This window comes from Balaenoptera musculus, chromosome 15, assembly GCF_009873245.2.
Source record: "Balaenoptera musculus isolate JJ_BM4_2016_0621 chromosome 15, mBalMus1.pri.v3, whole genome shotgun sequence".
Taxonomy (NCBI): Eukaryota; Metazoa; Chordata; class Mammalia; order Artiodactyla; family Balaenopteridae; genus Balaenoptera; species Balaenoptera musculus.
In genome coordinates this window covers 12,104,047-12,121,603 of record NC_045799.1, presented here as the reverse complement: position 1 = coordinate 12,121,603, position 17,557 = coordinate 12,104,047, and the positions used below count along the sequence as shown (strand labels likewise).

Sequence of the window (17,557 nt, the reverse complement as noted above, 5' to 3'; positions counted from 1 at the left end):
GATCTTCATTCCTTTTTACAGCCAAATTTCCGTTGTATGGATATAACACAATTTGCTTATTCATTCATCTGTTTGTGGATGTTTGGGTTGTTTTCACCTTTGGCTACTGTGAATAATTCTGTTATGAATATTTGTGTACAAGGATTTTTTCTGAGTACCTGTTTTCAGTTCTTTTGGGTATATACGTGGGAGTGGAATTGCTAAGTCACATGGTAATTCTATGTTTACTTTTCAAGGAACTGCCAAGCTGTTTTCCACAGCAGCTGAACCACTTTTACATTCCCACCTGCAATGTACAAGTGTTGTAATTTCTCTACATCTTTGCCAATGATTGTTATTTTCCTTTTTTTAAATTATAGCCATCCTAGTGGGTGTGAAGTGGCATCTCATTATGGTTTTGATTTGCATTTTCCTAATGTCTAATGATGTTGAGCATCTTTTCATGGGCTTCTTGGCCGTTTGTATATCGTCTTTGGAGAAATGTCTATTCAAGTTCTTTCCCCATTTTCTAAGTGGGTCATTTGTCTTTTTGTTTTGAAGAGTTCTTTATGTGTTCTAGATATTTCTCTTAATTTTTGAGGCTACCTGAATTTTCACTGTTGTAATATCTGTTAATATTTGAGTGTTACACAATGTGGAAGAGACCATTCGTTGCCTAATGATATCCATTTTCTCATTTTTTTGCAATAGAACCCTAACTTTATTTTTGAAAGAACTATGTGCCCAGGAAAAAAAAAATACTATATTTTCTGGCCCCTCTGCTTCGAGGCTTAGCCACACTGTTAAGTTGAATGTATCTATTAGACATCCAAGTGGAGATATTGGATAGATAGCTGAAAATTCAAGAACGGAGTTCAGGAGAGACGTAATTCAGCTATAGCCCGGTTGTCCCTTCCCCACTGCCTTCATCCATCACATTTTGGTACCTGGCTCACATAATTCCCCTCCACTCACCATCCTAGTGACCTCGACATTCACACACACATACGATCAAAGACCCTGGTCACTGAGTTATAGGACCTTCTCATTTCCAGCGATCTCCTCCCTCCCACCTCAGTCACTCATCCTATGGCCATACACTGGGTCTTGACATAAAAAATAAACATATCCAAAACATCATTCTACATTCTGGCCACAACCCTTCCAGCTTCCATATTCAGTGACCACTAAGACTGTTCTTCTAGCTCATCAGGACTCTAGTCTATTTACCTATCTAGCTTCTCCCCTTCCAACAGCTTTCTTCATTCTTCGTGCCTTTCCTTATTCAGCAAGATTTTATGGTCCATCATTTCAAGAACACTCTTTCCAACACCCTAAACTCCCGTGCCCATTTGTATTTTGCTGTACTTACCTGTCAAAACCCATCTATCTGCTTTGCCAATGTCTATACTGAAAAACTCATTCATCTTCCCCAAACAAAACAAAAACCTACCTACATTTGAACCAATCTTTTCCCAGTTGCCATAGGAGTGGTTGGTGTCTCTCCTATCCAAACCAATCCTTATCTCCTCCTCTCCTTCATATAAACCTCACACTTTCAATGATTCATTTTCTCTTCTGGATATCTAAGCATTAGCTCTCAACTAGATTCTTCCAATCTTTATTTAAGCATTCTCAAGTCTCTCTTATTTAAAGGACAAAAACATAACAAACAAACAAACAAAAAATGCCGTAGTCCCATTTGCTCTCCAGCTCTATCCCATTTTCTTCTTTCCCTTCACAGCCAAACTTCTTGAAAGGTTTGCCAATACTTTACTAAAAGAGGTCACTAAGTCCAATGGACATTTTCAGATCTCTTGTTGCTCGGTCTTTCACTGGCATTTGACGTGGTCCATCACTTCCTTCTAGAAATAATCTTCTCCCTGGGCTTCTGGAACCTACTCTCTTCTAGTTTTCATCCTATTTCTCTGATCACTCCTATTCTTTTCTTTTTTTTTAAATATTTATTTATTTGGCTGTGTCGGGTCTTGGTTACAGCACGCAGGATCTTTGTTGCAGCATGCAGGATACTCATTGCAGCGTGAGGGACCCTTTGTTGTGGCGCACGGGCTTAGTTGCCCCGCAGCATGTGGGATCTTAGTTCCCCGACCAGGGATCGAACCTGCATCCCCTGCATTGGAAATGCAGAGTCTTAACCACTGGACTGCTAGGGAAGTCCCCTTTTCTGTCTTTTTAAGGTCTCAAAATGAGATAGGTGAAAGTGTTTTGCAAACCTGAATACTGTAATTAGCAGAAATCGTTAATAGATTCTTGTTACTCATATAAAGAGAGGAATGCATATGGAGCAAAGTTGGAAGGTGGACTGGAAAATGAAAGTGATGGTTTTGTTGAAATGGTAGATTACAGGTGTTATCTTCTCTCTAAGTTCCTTTATACCGTAACAGTGTTTTGTACGATATATATTTTATTTGGGTATAATTAACACACACTAATAGTGTTTTAACAACATATATAAATCAAGCATATTTTTTAGAAAATAATCAATTCATAGTACGTTCTAAGAATGTAAATGTTAGCAATAGCATGGTAAAGTTGGTGGAAATGAGAACGAGGCTCTTCTTCAAGGAAAAAGTTTATTTACTCACAGGTCCCCCAGAGAAGGGATCACTCTATACCATGCAGGACCACAGGGGAAGCACCAGGGGTTGGTCAGGTGGCAGAAGACAGGAGAGAGGGGAAAGCCTGGGCCAGAGCCTTTATTGGAATAGGGGTAAACCGTTTAGGTTTGGTTAGTTTGAATAATCCCAGTGGGCTCTGGGCTATAAGGGGTGGTCTCTAGTTGCCTGGTACCTAGCCTTGGGATGATGTAGGGCAAGGGAAATATTGGCTTGATGAATGAGTTAGATAAGGAGATGATTAGAGCTATAGACTAGAGATTGGTTGGTTTGTATATGAAAGACGTGCTCTGAGCTGAGCCCTCTGCTATCTCTAAGGATTGAGTAGCCCTGGGAGGAGCAGCCTCTTCCCTACCAGCAAGCTTTTTAAGATGTCAAAACATCAGAAAATACAGAAAATTTAAAACATGATTAATACTACACCTTCCAGGGAACTGCATTACTCTTTCAGATGCTGACCTGATACTTTCCATCAGATATGAGAAGGAAGGATAATGCTTAGATAGATAGACAATGCATGAAGCAAGCATGTTACTCACAGCTGCAGCTGTTGCAGGCCTAGGTCAAAGACCATGGACAGTATTACTTACATTAAATGTCCTCCATACTTAAAAGAATAACATTACCCAAGGCAAACAAAGTGTACCAGTGAAGCAAAAGCTTTTGGAGGGTGTGGGTAGGAACTGAGCTTCTGAAAGGGTGGAGCCGGCTTGACAAGTTTTTGTGTATAAGCCCTAGGAGCATGCAAGAGGAAGTAACTGCTCGTGGGGTGGGAGAAGGAACATCCTTCAGTTTTCATCAACGTTTAGGAGAAAAGAGGGAGAATCACGGCTCAGTTAATGTTGTGATAAGGGGTTGCTGGCAAGTTCAGGTTTTGGTTTCCTGTGGACTTGGGTTCAAATCCTGCACTGGCCACTCAATGGCTTCTTTGGACAAGTCAGTTAATGATCACAAACAACACTTATGGAGCACTGACTATGTGTCAGGCACTCTTTTAAGTGCTTTACATGTATTAATTAATTTAACCCCCACAACAATCTCATGAGGTAGGTACTATAATTTCCTCCATTTTACAGATGCAGAAACTGAGGCACAGAGTAAAGTCATTTGCCCAAGATCAACACACTTTCATTAAGTGGAGGAAATAGTTCCAACAGAGCCTGCCATATACCCCATATCCTTCCAGTAAATTCTTTTTCCTGCTTGAGTTAGCCAAGCAGAAAAAAGCATTCAGAAACCTGAACTCTAAGCGACACAATAAATTACAGGGTTTTTCATGCATGTTGTCACACATGTATAAAGAATTTCGTGCCACATAAATGGTAGATATTATTTATATTCAATGAGATATAAGAGATTGTAAGGTGCAGAAAAGATTAACGTTAAAGTAAGTCAACTGAGGGGACTTCCCTGGCGGTCCAGTGGTTAAGACTCCGCACTTCCAATGCAGGGGGTGCGGGTTTGATCCCTGGTCCGGGAACTAAGATACCACATGCCGCAGGGCGCAGCCAAAAACAAAACAAAACAGAAAACAAACAAAAAACCAAAAACAATTAAATTAATTGAGAAAGTATGAAACCTCACTGGAAATTGGTGTATTCGTTTTTTTTTTTTAATTTATTTTTATTTTTGACTGTGTTGGGTCTTCGTTGCGGCGCACGGGCTTCTTATTGCAGTGGCTTCTCTTGTGGCAGAGCACGAGCTCTAGGCACGCGGGCTTCAGTAGTTTTGGCACGAGGGCTCAGTAGTTGTGGCTTGCTGGCTCTAGAGCACAGGTTCAGCAGTTACAGCGCACGGGCTTAGTTGCTCCGCGGCATGTAGGATCTTCCGGGACCAGGGCTCGAACCTATGTCCCCTGCATTGGCAGGTGGATTCTTTTTTTTTTTTTTAATTTATTTATTTTATTTATTTTTTAATTTTTGGCTGCTTTGGGTCTTCGTTGCTGCGTGTGGGCTCTTCTCTGGTTGCGGCGAGCGGGAGCTACTCTTCATTGATGTGCAGGCTTCTCATTGCGGTGGCTTCTCTTGTGGCAGAGCACGGGCTCTAGGCACGCGGGCTTCAGTAGTTGTGGCACACAGGCTCAGTAGTTGTGGCTCACGGGCTCTAGAGCGCAGGCTCAGTAGTTGTGGCGCACGTGCTTAGTTGCTCCGCGGCATGTGGGATCTTCCCGGACCAGTGCTCGAACCCGCATCCCCTTCATTGGCAGGCGGATTCTTTTTTTTTTTTTAAGTTATTTATTTATTTATTTATTTATTTATTTATTTTTGGCTGTGTTGGGTCTTCGTTTCTGTGCGAGGGCTTTCTCCAGTTGCGGCAAGCGGGGACCACTCTTCATCGCAGTGCGCAGGCCTCTCACTATCGTGGCCTCTCTTGTTGCGGAGCACAGGCTCCAGACGCGCAGGCTCAGCAGTTGTGGCTCACGGGCCTAGTTGCTCCGCGGCATGTGGGATCTTCCCAGACCAGGGCTTGAACCGGTGTCCCCTGCATCGGCAGGCAGATTCCCAACCACTGCGCCACCAAGGAAGCCCGGCAGGCGGATTCTTAACCACTGCACCACCAGGGGAGTTCTGGTGTATTAGTTTTTAAAAACAGTCTCGGATTTACAAGCAAAAAAAGTTGTGAATATGGTTCGGATCTTTTTTTTTTTGTCCTGAACCATTTGAGAGTAAATGCTGACTTGATACCTCGTCATCCCCAAACACTTCAGTGTGTATTTCCTACAACAAGGACTTTCTTCTATGTGATACACACATCCAAATAAAATAATTATGGTACAGGACTATCATCTAACCCTCAGACCCCTTTCAGGTTTGCCAATTCACCCAACAATGTAACTAACTTCCAGCAAAAAGATCTTTGCATTCAGATTGTTCTATTTCTTTCAGTCTGGAACAGTTCTTCAGTCTTTCCTCAACTTTCTCGTCCTTGACACTTTTGAAGATTTCAGGGCAACTATTTGGGGCACGTTCCTCCATTTGGGTTTAACTGAGGTTTCCTCATGATTCAATTCAGGTTTTTGGCAGGAAAATCAAACACCGGTAATGGTGTTTTCTCATTGCATCTGACCAGGTGACATGTGACTGCGATTAGTCCCCTTGCTGATGGTGTTCGCTCTGATCACTTGATTAAGATGGCATCTGCCGGGCTTCACATCCGTATAGTTACTCTTTTTTCCTTCTTATTAAGTATTTTGTGGAGAGGCACTTTGAAATTAGGTAAATATGTTATTCCTCATCAGACTTTCAATTTCTTTAAAAAAATTTTTTTTCCCATTGAGGTATAGTTGATGTACAATATTATAGGTTTCAGGTGTGAAACATAGTGATTCACAATTTTTAAAGATTATACTCCATTTATAGTTATTATAAAATATTTGCTATAGTCCCTGTGCTGTACAATATATCCTTATAACTTATTTATTTTATGAACAGTAGTTTGTACAGACTTCAATTTCTTTATTTTTCTCTTTTATTCAATGGGTTTAATCTGTTACTTTTTTTTTTTTTTTTTGGCCACGCCATGCAGTATGTGGGGTCTTAGCTCCCCAACCAGGGATCGAACTTGTGCCCCCAGCAGTGGAAGTGCCAAGTCCTAACCACTGGACTGCCAGGGAAGTCCCTGTTACTTTTTTTAATTGAGATGTAATTCACATACCATAAAACTCACCTTTTTAAAAAAAGTTCACACTTTTAAAGTGTACAATTCAGGAGTTTTTAGTATACTCATACCTTTCTAATTCCAGACATTTTCATCATCCGAAAACAAACACTGTACTCATTAGCAGTCACTCTCTGTTCATCCCTCTTCCCAGCCACTGGCAAACACTAATCTACTTTCTGTCTCTATGCATTTGCCTATTCTGGACCTTTCATACAAACAGAATCATAAAATATTTGGTGGCTTCTTTCACTTAGCATAATGTTTTCCAGGTTCATCCATGTTGTAGCATGTATCAGTACTTCACTCCTTCTTGTTGATGACTAATATTCCATTGTATGGATATATTTACCACATTTTGCTTATTTATACATCAGGTGATGGACATTTGGGTTGTGTCCATTATGAATTAAAGCTTCAATGAACATTCATATACAGGTTTTTGTGTGGATAGATGTTTTTAATTCTCTTGGGTATGTATCTAGAAGTGGAATTGTTGGACCATATGATAACTCTGTGTTTAACTTTGTGAGGAATTGCCAAACTGTTTTCCAAAGGGGCTGCACCATTTTACATTCCCACCAAATATGTATGAAGGTTTCAGTTTCTCCACACTCTTGCCAACAGTTCTTATTGTCAGTGTCTCTTTTTATTATAGCCATCTTAGTGGATGCGAAGTGACGGTGCCTGTGGCTTTTATTCACATTTCCCTAATGATTAGTGACGCTGAGCATCTCTTTGCCCTCATCATCTCCAACAGGCTCTTTCTGACCTTTCAAGTCTCAGAGTAAAGGTCCTCTTCTCACAGAGGCCTTCCCTACGTCTTTTATGTAACATTCACTGCAGCTGCCGTTATTTTTTTTTTTTTAAGATTTTTTTTTTTTGATGTGGACCATTTTTAAAGTCTTTATTGAATTTGTTACAATATTGTTTCTGTTTTATGTTTTGGTATTTTGGCTGCAAGGCATGTGGGATCTTAGCTCCCCAAACAGGGATCTGCATTGGAAGGAGAAGTCTTAACCACTGGACCACCAGGGAAGTCCCGCAGCTGCCATTATTAACAACATTCTGTAAATGTCTCTAGTTCTCCTTGTCAGCGCTTTAGGTAAGACTGTACTTTCCTGTCCCCTTGATGTTGAGTGTGGCTCTATGTCTTGATTTGACCAGTAAAATGTGAACAGAAGTGATTTGTATTGTTTCTGGACAAAAATCTAAGAGGCAGTTCAATCGTTGTCATATATCCTTCTCACTGCTGCAGTAATCATCAAATCCCATGTTGAGATAAAGCCTTTGTGAGCCTGGGCCCACGGGTGATTACAGTAAGCAGAGTTCCCAACCTGATGATCCCAATGTTGTTTTGATGAGTTTGGCAGCTATTTAAGAATTTAAACATAGAGTTAACATATACCCAACAATTCCACTCCTAGTACCCAAAAGAACTGAACACGTATGTCCACATAAAAACTCGTATATGTATCTTCACAGCAGCATTATTCATGACAGCCAGCCAAAAAATAGAAACAACCCAAATGCCCATCAACTGATAAGTGAAATCTGGCATATCCATACAATGGAATATTATTCAGCCATGTATAAAAGAATGAAGTACTGATACATGCTACAACATGGATGAACCTGGAAAACATGCTAAGTGAAGGAAGCCAGTCAATATATTACACAATTACACGATTGTCCAGAAGAGGCAAATCCATAGGAACAAAAAGTAGATTAGTGATTGCCTAGGGCTGGGGGGTGTGTGGGAGGATTTCTGAGAAATCGTCATTTGGTGCCTCTTTCTCCACTTTCAGTTCTCAGCTTTGGAACAGTCCCTCTTATCAACCTGCCTTCTTTTCTTCATTTCACTTATTCCGTTTGTACTGATTCTACAACCTACCAAGGGTGTGACCTTGGGCAAGTTCCTTTATCTCCCTGTGCCTCAGTTTCTTCACCTGTAAAGTGAGGATATGATAGCACCATTAGGAAGGTTACACTTCGAACTCACGAGAATGGTTGTCTCTGGCGAGAGGAGAGAGAAGGAATGAGAAGGCAATATCCCCAGTGTGTAAAACAGAGGCTGAAACAAAGCAGGAGCTCAATAAATACTTGTGGAATTAATGAAAACGTTTGGTACCACTGTTCAGTAGTAGAATATTGCTCAACACTAATTATTGAGAATGTCCACCTTGACTCTCTGAGAACGAAATCAGTTGGAAACTCTCTGCGTTGAATTGGAGGGGGAAAACTTGATTTTCCTAAATACACCTCAAGTTCTGGGGCTGGGGACCTTCCCTGGTGGCGCAGTGGTTAAGAATCCACCTGCCAATGCAGGGGACACGGGTTCGATCCCTGGTCTGGGAAGATTCTACATGCCGTGGAGCAACTAAGCCCGGGCACCACAACTACTGAAGCCCGCGTGCCTAGAGCCTGTGCTCTGTAACAAGAGAAGCCACTGCAATGAGAAGCACGTGCACCGCAAGGAAGAGTAGCCCCCGCCCGCCACAACTAGAGAAAAGCCCACGCGCAGCAACAAAGACCCAACACAGCCAAAAATAAATAAATAAAAATAAAGTTCTGGGGCTGATGTTAGACCCCCAAGGAGAAAAATAAGCAATCTCTTTTCCTTTTTTCCAGTCTGTTCTTCTTAGACTTCAGTTTGGAGAGGAGAAAAGAAATTAAGTGGGAATGGTGAGGAGGAGGGGTGGAAGTGAGAGTCAAGATGGATTTTACAAGGAAGTGCAGCACATCTCCAAAGCTCCCAACATCTTTGACCTCCAAAGATTTCAGAGAACTTGCTCATTCTTGGGCAAGGTTGTTAAGATTTCCACATCCACCCAGATCTTATCAATCGCAAATCATTTCAGGGAATTAAGATGTGAAGGCAGCCTGGATTTGGCTAATAAATAGTTAACGAAGCTTAAGCCGGTGGGGCACCACGTGCAGGGAAATGCATAGCATTCCTGGAACACAGCCTGGTGGCCCGAGAATCAAGGCAAGTATACACACATCAATACAAAACATTCCTCGTGCCATGACAAGTCCTAACAGATCATCCTGGCATTCTGGGGAGGAAGAGGTCTTATCTGTAGGTGGAGAGAGCCAAGTAGGGCTGCTAAAAGAAGCAGCATTTCCAGGGAAGTTTTATTTCCTTGGGAACACTGCACAAGAGAGCAAACATGTTTCTTTAAAAATTGCCTTAGCTCTTGGTATCATTTTGAAACCACGCAACTCAGGCTGGAACTTGAACCCATGTGCCGGGATTTGAACCCGGCCACAACCCTGATTGGGACTTGAACCCACGGTCTTTTAATTGAAGTCACACACCTGGTCTCAGGACTTAATGAAGCTCAGGGTCTTGATGTCTCGACGCAGAGAGAATTCAGTGAGAGACAAAGAGATAGGTAAGAAGTGCATTTATTTAGAGAGAAACATACTCCATAGACAGAGTGTGGGCCATCTCAGAAGGCGAGAGGCCCGGAAATACGGCGTGTTTAGTTTTTATGCGCTGGGTAATTTCATAGGCTAATGAGTGGGAGGATTAGTCCAACTATTTTTGAGTGGCGGGGGAGTGGGGATTTCCAGGAATTCAGCCACCACCCCATTTTTGGCCTTTTATGGTTAGCTCTGAACTGTCATGGCACTGGTGGGTGTGTCATTTAGCGAATGTATTACAATGAGCATATAATGAGGCTCAAAGTCTACTGGAAGTCAAATCTTCCACCATCTTGGACCTAGTTAGTTCTAACCAGTTTTTGTCATGTCCTATGGCTATGTCATTCTTTTAAAGGTTGTGCCCTGGCCTCTTCTCTCCTGTTTCATTTTTACCATTTCTTTTATTCATATTGTATTTCCCCCTCAAACTGAAAAGAGTGACAATGCTTCCCCCTCCCCTCTGATTACAAATATATGGTCAGTTTTTAAAAAATCAAGTATTATGGAAAACTATAAAGAAGTAACTAAAAATCACCCATAATTTTACCACCTTTCCAGAGATAAATTTTGGTGTATGTACCTCTTGACTGTGACAGATTTCCTGTTGTCTCCAGTAGCTGTTATCCATTTCTTCCATTGAATTTTAGTTGGGCATATGGCTGCTCAGGATAAAACCTATACTTCCCAGCTTCTTTGCAGGTAGGTATGCCCACAGACTAAGTTCTGGTCAATGGGATGGAAGCAGAAGTCCTAGAGGTGTGATTAAGGGTAGGATATGTGTTTTTCTTTCCCTGCCCCTTCCTTCCTGCTTGCTGGAATGAGGCCTGATGGCTGGAGGTTCAGCAGCTATTTTGGACAGTGTGGTGGAAGCCACGTGATGATGATATGGAACAAAAGGATGGAAGGACCCTGGGTTCCTGATGACTTTGTGAAACCACCTTACTTGCCCTTTTATTCAAAAGAGAACTCAGTGTTGAATTTATTTGATTCAGTCTCCATTCACCAAGTTTGTCAGTAAATCCAATGTCAGCTCTTTTGGGGGGCTCTTTCCCATCACTTGGAATCATGCAAAACCAACCAACCAACCAACCAACCCACCAGCCCAGGTTCCCATAATACAAGAAAAGTGGGGAAGGCCCAATTTAGTTTTCTGCTCATGATCACTGCTGATTTGCTCAGAGACCAAGTCCAGACCAAGTCCCAAAAAAGTTAGATGTAATGTGTCCAGAAACTAACTCTAGTAAAGTGGGGTTTAACATTAAAAAAAAAAAAAAAAAAAAAGTTAGATGGCTCTGCTCTCAACATCCACTTCCTCTGTGCAAAGCGTGGCCATGCAGAGACCCCAATCAAGAAACTTGCTGCTTTGCAGGGCACTGGGAGCATGAGAGATGTAGGTCTTGAATACTCAGAAATTCACCACTCTCTGTCCTTCCAGCCTTCCTGTGGTGAATGTCTGTTCTTCTTTATGGCTGCTCAACATCCTTGGATTCCTTCCCCTCCCAATGTTCGGGAGTATCCCACCTCATCAATTCATGCCTATCTACGATTGAGACTAGATCATCATTTTTTCAGGATCCCTGCATCTGGAGTATAGGCTTGTGACCTAAGCTCCGCCAATCAGAGGATCAGTGCCCGTCTTCCATGGGAAGCAGACAGCCAGTCAGAATCCACTGTAGCCAGCATGGCAGAAGAGACTCTCAACTTCAGAGGCAGCAGGGACCTCTGGTCCTTTAGTCAGAGGACAAATCATGATGTCTGGAACCAGCAGTGGCTTCAGTGGTATCTCAGTCAAAGGAGATTTATGAAGTAACCCAGCCATTGTTTCTGGATGTAGCCTTCAGGTCTGAAGATTTTTCTTTTCTTTTTCTTCCCTCCCTCCCTCCCTTCCTTCTTCTTTCTTTCTTTCTTTTCTTTCCTGCCTTCCTTCCTTCTTTCCCTCCTTCCTTTCTTCCCTTCCTTCCTTTCTTTCTATCTATCAATCCACCCATCCACCTAGAGATACCTATATGGCTATAGAGATACAGAAAGAGACAGAGACAGAGGAAGAATGGGAGAGGGAGAGATAGAGATTGTAAGGAATTGGTTCATGCAATTATGTGTCTGGCAAGTCCAAAATCTGTAGAGCCAATGTCCCAGTTTGAGTCCGAAGGCTGCAAATTGTTTTGGAATCGCTAGAATTCCAGTTCCAGTTTGACAAATGCCCTGAGGCAGGAAGAATTCTCTCTCACACAGGGGTCAGTCTTTTGTTCTATTCACACCTTCAATTGATTGGATTAGGCTCCTTATGGAGGATAATCTGCTTTACTCAATCTAGTGATTTACCTTAATCTCACCCCAAAACACTCTCACAGAAACACCTAGAATGTTTGATCAGATATCTGGACATCCTGTGGCCCAGTCAAGTTGACACATATAGTTAACCATCACAATGACCAATAAACAACTTTCTGGGATTGGATTAGTTGTCCGTCTTCAACTCAAAGCAGGAGCTTCCACCTCTTTCCCATTTTAGGAAACCTATAACCCAACATAAACATTAGGCCACACTCTTCTCACAACCCCGAAGCCACACACCTCTACTGCTTTCTCCTCTGTTTCTCTTCAGTTTAGCCTTTCTTGGTGGGCCTAAAATCCCACTGCCCCCTCTTGGTGAGTCCACAGCAGCAAAAAGCACAAAATACCAACCGTTTTCTTAATAACTCCCCCATATTTCAGACATAAAAATGGAATCTTACCATACATGTTGTTTTATAATCTGCTTTCTTACTGTATCTTAGATATTATTGTATGTTAGCATAAATGGAGCTACATATTTTTTAATGGCTACAGTATTCCCTTGTAAAAACGTACCACAATTGAATGAACTATTTCTTTATTGTTACACAGTAGGGTCATTTACAACTTTTTACCATTGTAAATAGTGTTTTGATGTACATATGATTGTGTACACTTGTCTGGATATATATATATATATTTAATTAATTTATTTTTGGCTGCGTGGGGTCTTCGTTGCTGCGTGCGGGCTTTCTCTAGTTGCGGTGAGCGGGGACTACTCTTCATTGTGGTGCACGGGCTTCTCATTGTGGTGGCTTCTCTTGTTGCGAAGCATGGGCTCTAGGCTCGTGGGCTTCAACAGTTGTGGCACGAGGGCTCAGTAGTTGTGGTGTGTGGGCTCTAGAGTGCAGGCTCAGTAGTTGTGGCACACGAGCTTAGCTGCTCCACGGCATGTGCAATCTTCCTGGACCAGGGCTCAAACCTGTGTTCCCTGGATTGGCAGGCGGATTCTTAACCACTACACCACCAGGGAAGTCCTATACTAGTTATTTTAACAGAGAAAATTTAGTGTAAAGAATTGTTTAAGACCCCCCAAATAGCCAAAGCAATCTTGAGAAAGAAGAACAAAGTTGGAGGCATCATGCTTCCTGGTTTTAAACTATATTACAAAGCTACAGTAATCAAACCAGTATGGTATTCATATTTTAAAAAGACACATAGATCAATGGAACAGAATAGAGGGCCCAGAAATAAACCGGCATATATATGGTCAATTAATTTATGACAACGGAGCCAAGAATATACAGTGGGGATGGGACAGTCTCTTCAATAAACAGTGTTGGGAAAACTGAACAGCAACATGCAGAAGAATGAAACTGGACCACTATCTCACACCATACACAAATATTAACTCAAAATGGATTAAAGGCTTGAATGGAAGACCTGAAACCATAAAACCTCTACAAGAAAACACAGGCAATAAGCTCCTTGACATCAGTCTTGGTGATGATTTTTTGATTTGACACTAAAAGCAAAGGCAATAAAAGCAAAAATAAACATGTGGGACTACATCAAACTAAAAAGCCTCTGCACAGCAAAGAAAAACATCAACAAAATGAAAAAGCAACCTACCAAATGTGAGAAAATATTTGCAAATCACATATCTGATAAGGGACTAATTAATATCCAAAATATATAGAGAACTCATACAATTCAATAGCAAAACCCCCAGAAAATCTGATTTAAAAAACGGGCAGGGCTTCCCTGGTGGCGCAGTGGTTGAGAATCTGCCTGCCAATGCAGGGGACACGGGTTCGAGCCCTGGTCTGAGAAGATCCCACATGCCGCGGAGCAACTAGGCCCGTGAGCCACAACTACTGAGCCTGCGCGTCTGGAGCCTGTGCTCCGCAACAAGAGAGGCCGCGATAATGAGAGGCCCGCGCAACGCGATGAAGAGTGACCCCCGCTTGCCACAACTGGAGAAGGCCCTAGCACAGAAACGAAGACCCAACACAGCCAAAAATAAATAAATAAATAAATAAAAAATAAAAAAAAAAAATAAAGGAATTCCTTTAAAAAAAAAAAAAAAAGGGCAGAGGATCTGAATAGACATTTTTCCAAAGAAGACATACAGATGGCCAATGGTTATATGAAAAGGTGTTCAACATCAATAATCATCAGGGAAATGCAAATCAAAACCAAAAGGTGATATCACCTCACACCTGTTAGAATGGCTATCATCAAGAAGGCAAGAAATAAGTGTTGCTGAAGACGTGGAGAAAAAGGAACGCTTGTGCACTGTTGGTGGGAATGTAAATTGGTGCAGTCACTATGGAAAACAGTATGAAGATCCCTCAAAATATTAAAAATACAACTACCATATGATCCAGCAATTCCACTTCTGGGTATCTATCCAAAGGAAATGAAAACACTAACTCAAAACCGTATCTGGGGGCTTCCCTGGTGGCGCAGTGGTTGAGAGTCTGCCTGCCAATGCAGGCGACGTGGGTTCGAGCCCTGGCCTGGGAGGATCCCACGTGCCGCGGAGCAACTAGGCCTGTGAGCCACAATTACTGAGCCTGCGCGTCTGGAGCCTGTGCTCCGCAACAAGAGAGGCCGCGACGGTGAGAGGCCTGCGCATTGCGATGAAGAGTGGCCCCCGCTTGCCGCAACTAGAGAGAGCCCTCGCACAGAAACGAAGACCCAACACAGCCAAAAATAAATAATAAATAAATAATAAATTAATTAAAAAAAAAAAAAAAAAAACCGTATCTGAACCCCCCATATTCATAGCAGCATTATTAACAATAGCCAACACATGGAAGCAACCTAAGTGTCCATCAATGGATGAATGGATAAAGAAAATGTAGTATTTATACATAATGAAATATTATTCAGCCATAAAAAAGAAGGAAATCTTGCCATATGCAACAACATGGATGGACCTTGAGGGCATAATGCTAAGTGAAATAAGTAGGACAGAGAAAGATAAATACCGTATTATCTCACTTATATGTGGAATCTAAAAAGAAAAAAGCAACCCCCACTGAAACTCATAGATCAGAGAACAGTGGGTGGTTGCCAGAGGCGGGTGAAATGGGTGAAGGTGGTCAAAAGGTACAAACGTTCAGCTATAAAATAAGTAAGTCATGGAGATGTAACGTATAGCATGGTGACAACAGATAATTATACTGTACTGTATATTTGAAAGTTGCTAAGAGAATAAATCTTTTTATTTTTATTTATTTTTTCAGCCGTGCTGTGAAAGCACCGAGTCCTAACCACTGGACCACCAGGGAATTCCCCATGTATTTTATATATAGTAGTGTGTATATGTTAATCCAAAACTCCTAATTATTCCCCCCGCTGCCACGTGGCTATTTTAATTAAAATAAAAACAGAAAATTCAATTCCTCAACTTGCTACATTACAAGTGCTCAATAGCCACTTGTGGCTAGTGGCCATCATATTGGATACCACAGATATAAAACATTTTCATGCTGCAAAAAGTTCCAATGGACAGTATTAATCTAACAATTGGCATTTATCTGATGTTTTGTAGTAAACAAAGTCTGTTCACCTCCATCTTTGTCTTTAATCCCATGTGATGCTGTCTTGGTTTTCTAAGAGCTCAAGGCAATGTGACTCAAAATATGGACAGTGTGACTTAAATTGTAAACTGTTCATTACCTGCTCAGGACACTATAAATATAGAAATTAAGAATAAGCTTTCAGAAAGTTTTCTAGCAAGCTGATCTTGCCACACATTTTTATTGTATTTTACAGAAGTACCAGTCTGCAATGGATTGGAAAGTTAAAATGCTGGTCCTTCACTATAGATTGTGCACTTGCAGGTACAAGTGCTCCAAGGTACAAGGATGACTTGGACATGGTTCCGGCCCTCCAGAGCTCAGGGAAGAAGAGTGGAGGGAGCCAGAGTTGACATAAGGCCTATTTGAATTGAGCAAACATTGACATATAGACTTGACGGACATCTGAAAATGATTCAAAAACACATAAGGACATTCATTCACTCATTTATTCATCTAGTAATTACTGAATGCCTACTATATACTAAGCACTAGGGATACAGAAGTGAACAGGATAGAAAGTGGAGTAATTGGAATATTCATATATTACTGATGTAAAAAAAGTACAGCCGCTGTGGAAAATATTTTGGTGGTTTCTCAAAAAGCTAAACACAGAATTACCATATGACAGCAATTTCACTCCTAGGTATACACCTGAAAGAATTGAAAATAGGGACTCAAACAGATCCTCGTATGCCAATGTTCATTGCAGCATTATTCACAATAGGCAAAAGGTGGAAACAACCCAAGTGTCTATTGACAGATGAATGGATAAACAAAACGTGGTATATCCATACAACAGAACATTATTCAGCCATATTGAACTTGACACATGCTACAACATGGATGAACCTTGAAAACACTGTGCTAAGTATAATAAGCCAGACACAAAAGGACAAATATTGTATAATTCAACTTACATGAAATATTTAGAACACGCAAATTCATAGAGAGATAAAGTAAGTTAGAGGTTTACCAGGACTCGGGAGAGAGAAGAATGGGGAGTTAGCTATTCCTTAATGGTTACAAGGCTTTGGCTTGAGCTCATGAAAAAGTTTTGGAAACACATAGCAGTGATGGTTGTACAACACTGTAAATATAATTAATGCCAATGAATTGTACACTTAAAAATAGTTAAGATAGCAAAAAAAAAAAAAGAAGACAACTGAACCTACTTTTATGACACAACTGCAACTCTGCTGCAAGTAGAAAGTGTTAACACGGAAGGAGCAAACAGCTATGAAGGAGGATGGGTAGTCCACGAAGACTTCACGTAGGAGGTGGTGTTTAGGAAGTTAAGATTCAGTAAGATTTCCACAAGCAGAGAAGAGATGAAAACTTCCTGGTAAGCTGTGAGATCTACTTTCCTTAAGGACCCTGGAGCCACTGCCTCAGTTACAATCTTGGCTCTGTAATTAACTGGCTCTGTGATCCTGGGAACCTCTCTGCGCCTTAGTTTCTTTATCTGTAAAATGGCGACAGTAATGGTACCTTCTGCTAGGGTTGCCGTAAGGATTAAATTAGTTAATACATGTAAAAGTGCTTAGATCAGTACCTGGCACAGAGTAAATGTTATATGTGTTAGCTATTCTTATTTTTTGGCCTCACAGCGGTGGCTTGCGGAATCTTAGTTCCCCGACCAGGGATCGAACCCGCGCCCTGGACAGTGGAAGTGCGGAGTCCTAACCACTGGACCGCCAGGGAAGTCCCAGCTATTCCTATTTTTAATTTTTTCTTTTTTTATGAAAATAAATGTTTACTGTGGAAAAAAACCTAAGACGAAACTAAAAATCGCTTAAAATTCTACCACCCAGAGACAATCACTGCTAAGTGTTTATTGTATTTTCTTCCGCAATTTTTTTGTACATAAATATACGGAGCTCATCCACGCACCTCTTTAGACTTTCTCCTCCGCAACTCGCACACGCCTCCAACCAACCGTCCCACCATTTTCTGAGCACCAAGAGAACGGAATTTGTTTAACACAAACGC

At 41.4% G+C, this 17,557-nt stretch overlaps 1 protein-coding gene across 3 annotated transcripts in view; it reads right to left on the bottom strand.

Annotated features, from left to right (window-relative positions):
• The window catches only part of STAU1 (staufen double-stranded RNA binding protein 1), an 88,393-nt gene extending 70,841 nt beyond the window's left edge, over positions 1-17,552 (bottom strand). For 2 of the 3 annotated variants that reach the window (XM_036825045.1, XM_036825046.1), the window contains exon 1: positions 17,459-17,552. In XM_036825045.1, coding sequence (XP_036680940.1) covers positions 17,459-17,515 — 57 coding nt within the window. In that variant the 5' untranslated portion in view covers positions 17,516-17,552. The remainder of the gene's footprint in view (positions 1-17,458) is intronic. The other variant, XM_036825057.1, reaches the window with a different exon arrangement.
• Between the last annotated feature and the right edge of the window lie 5 nt (positions 17,553-17,557).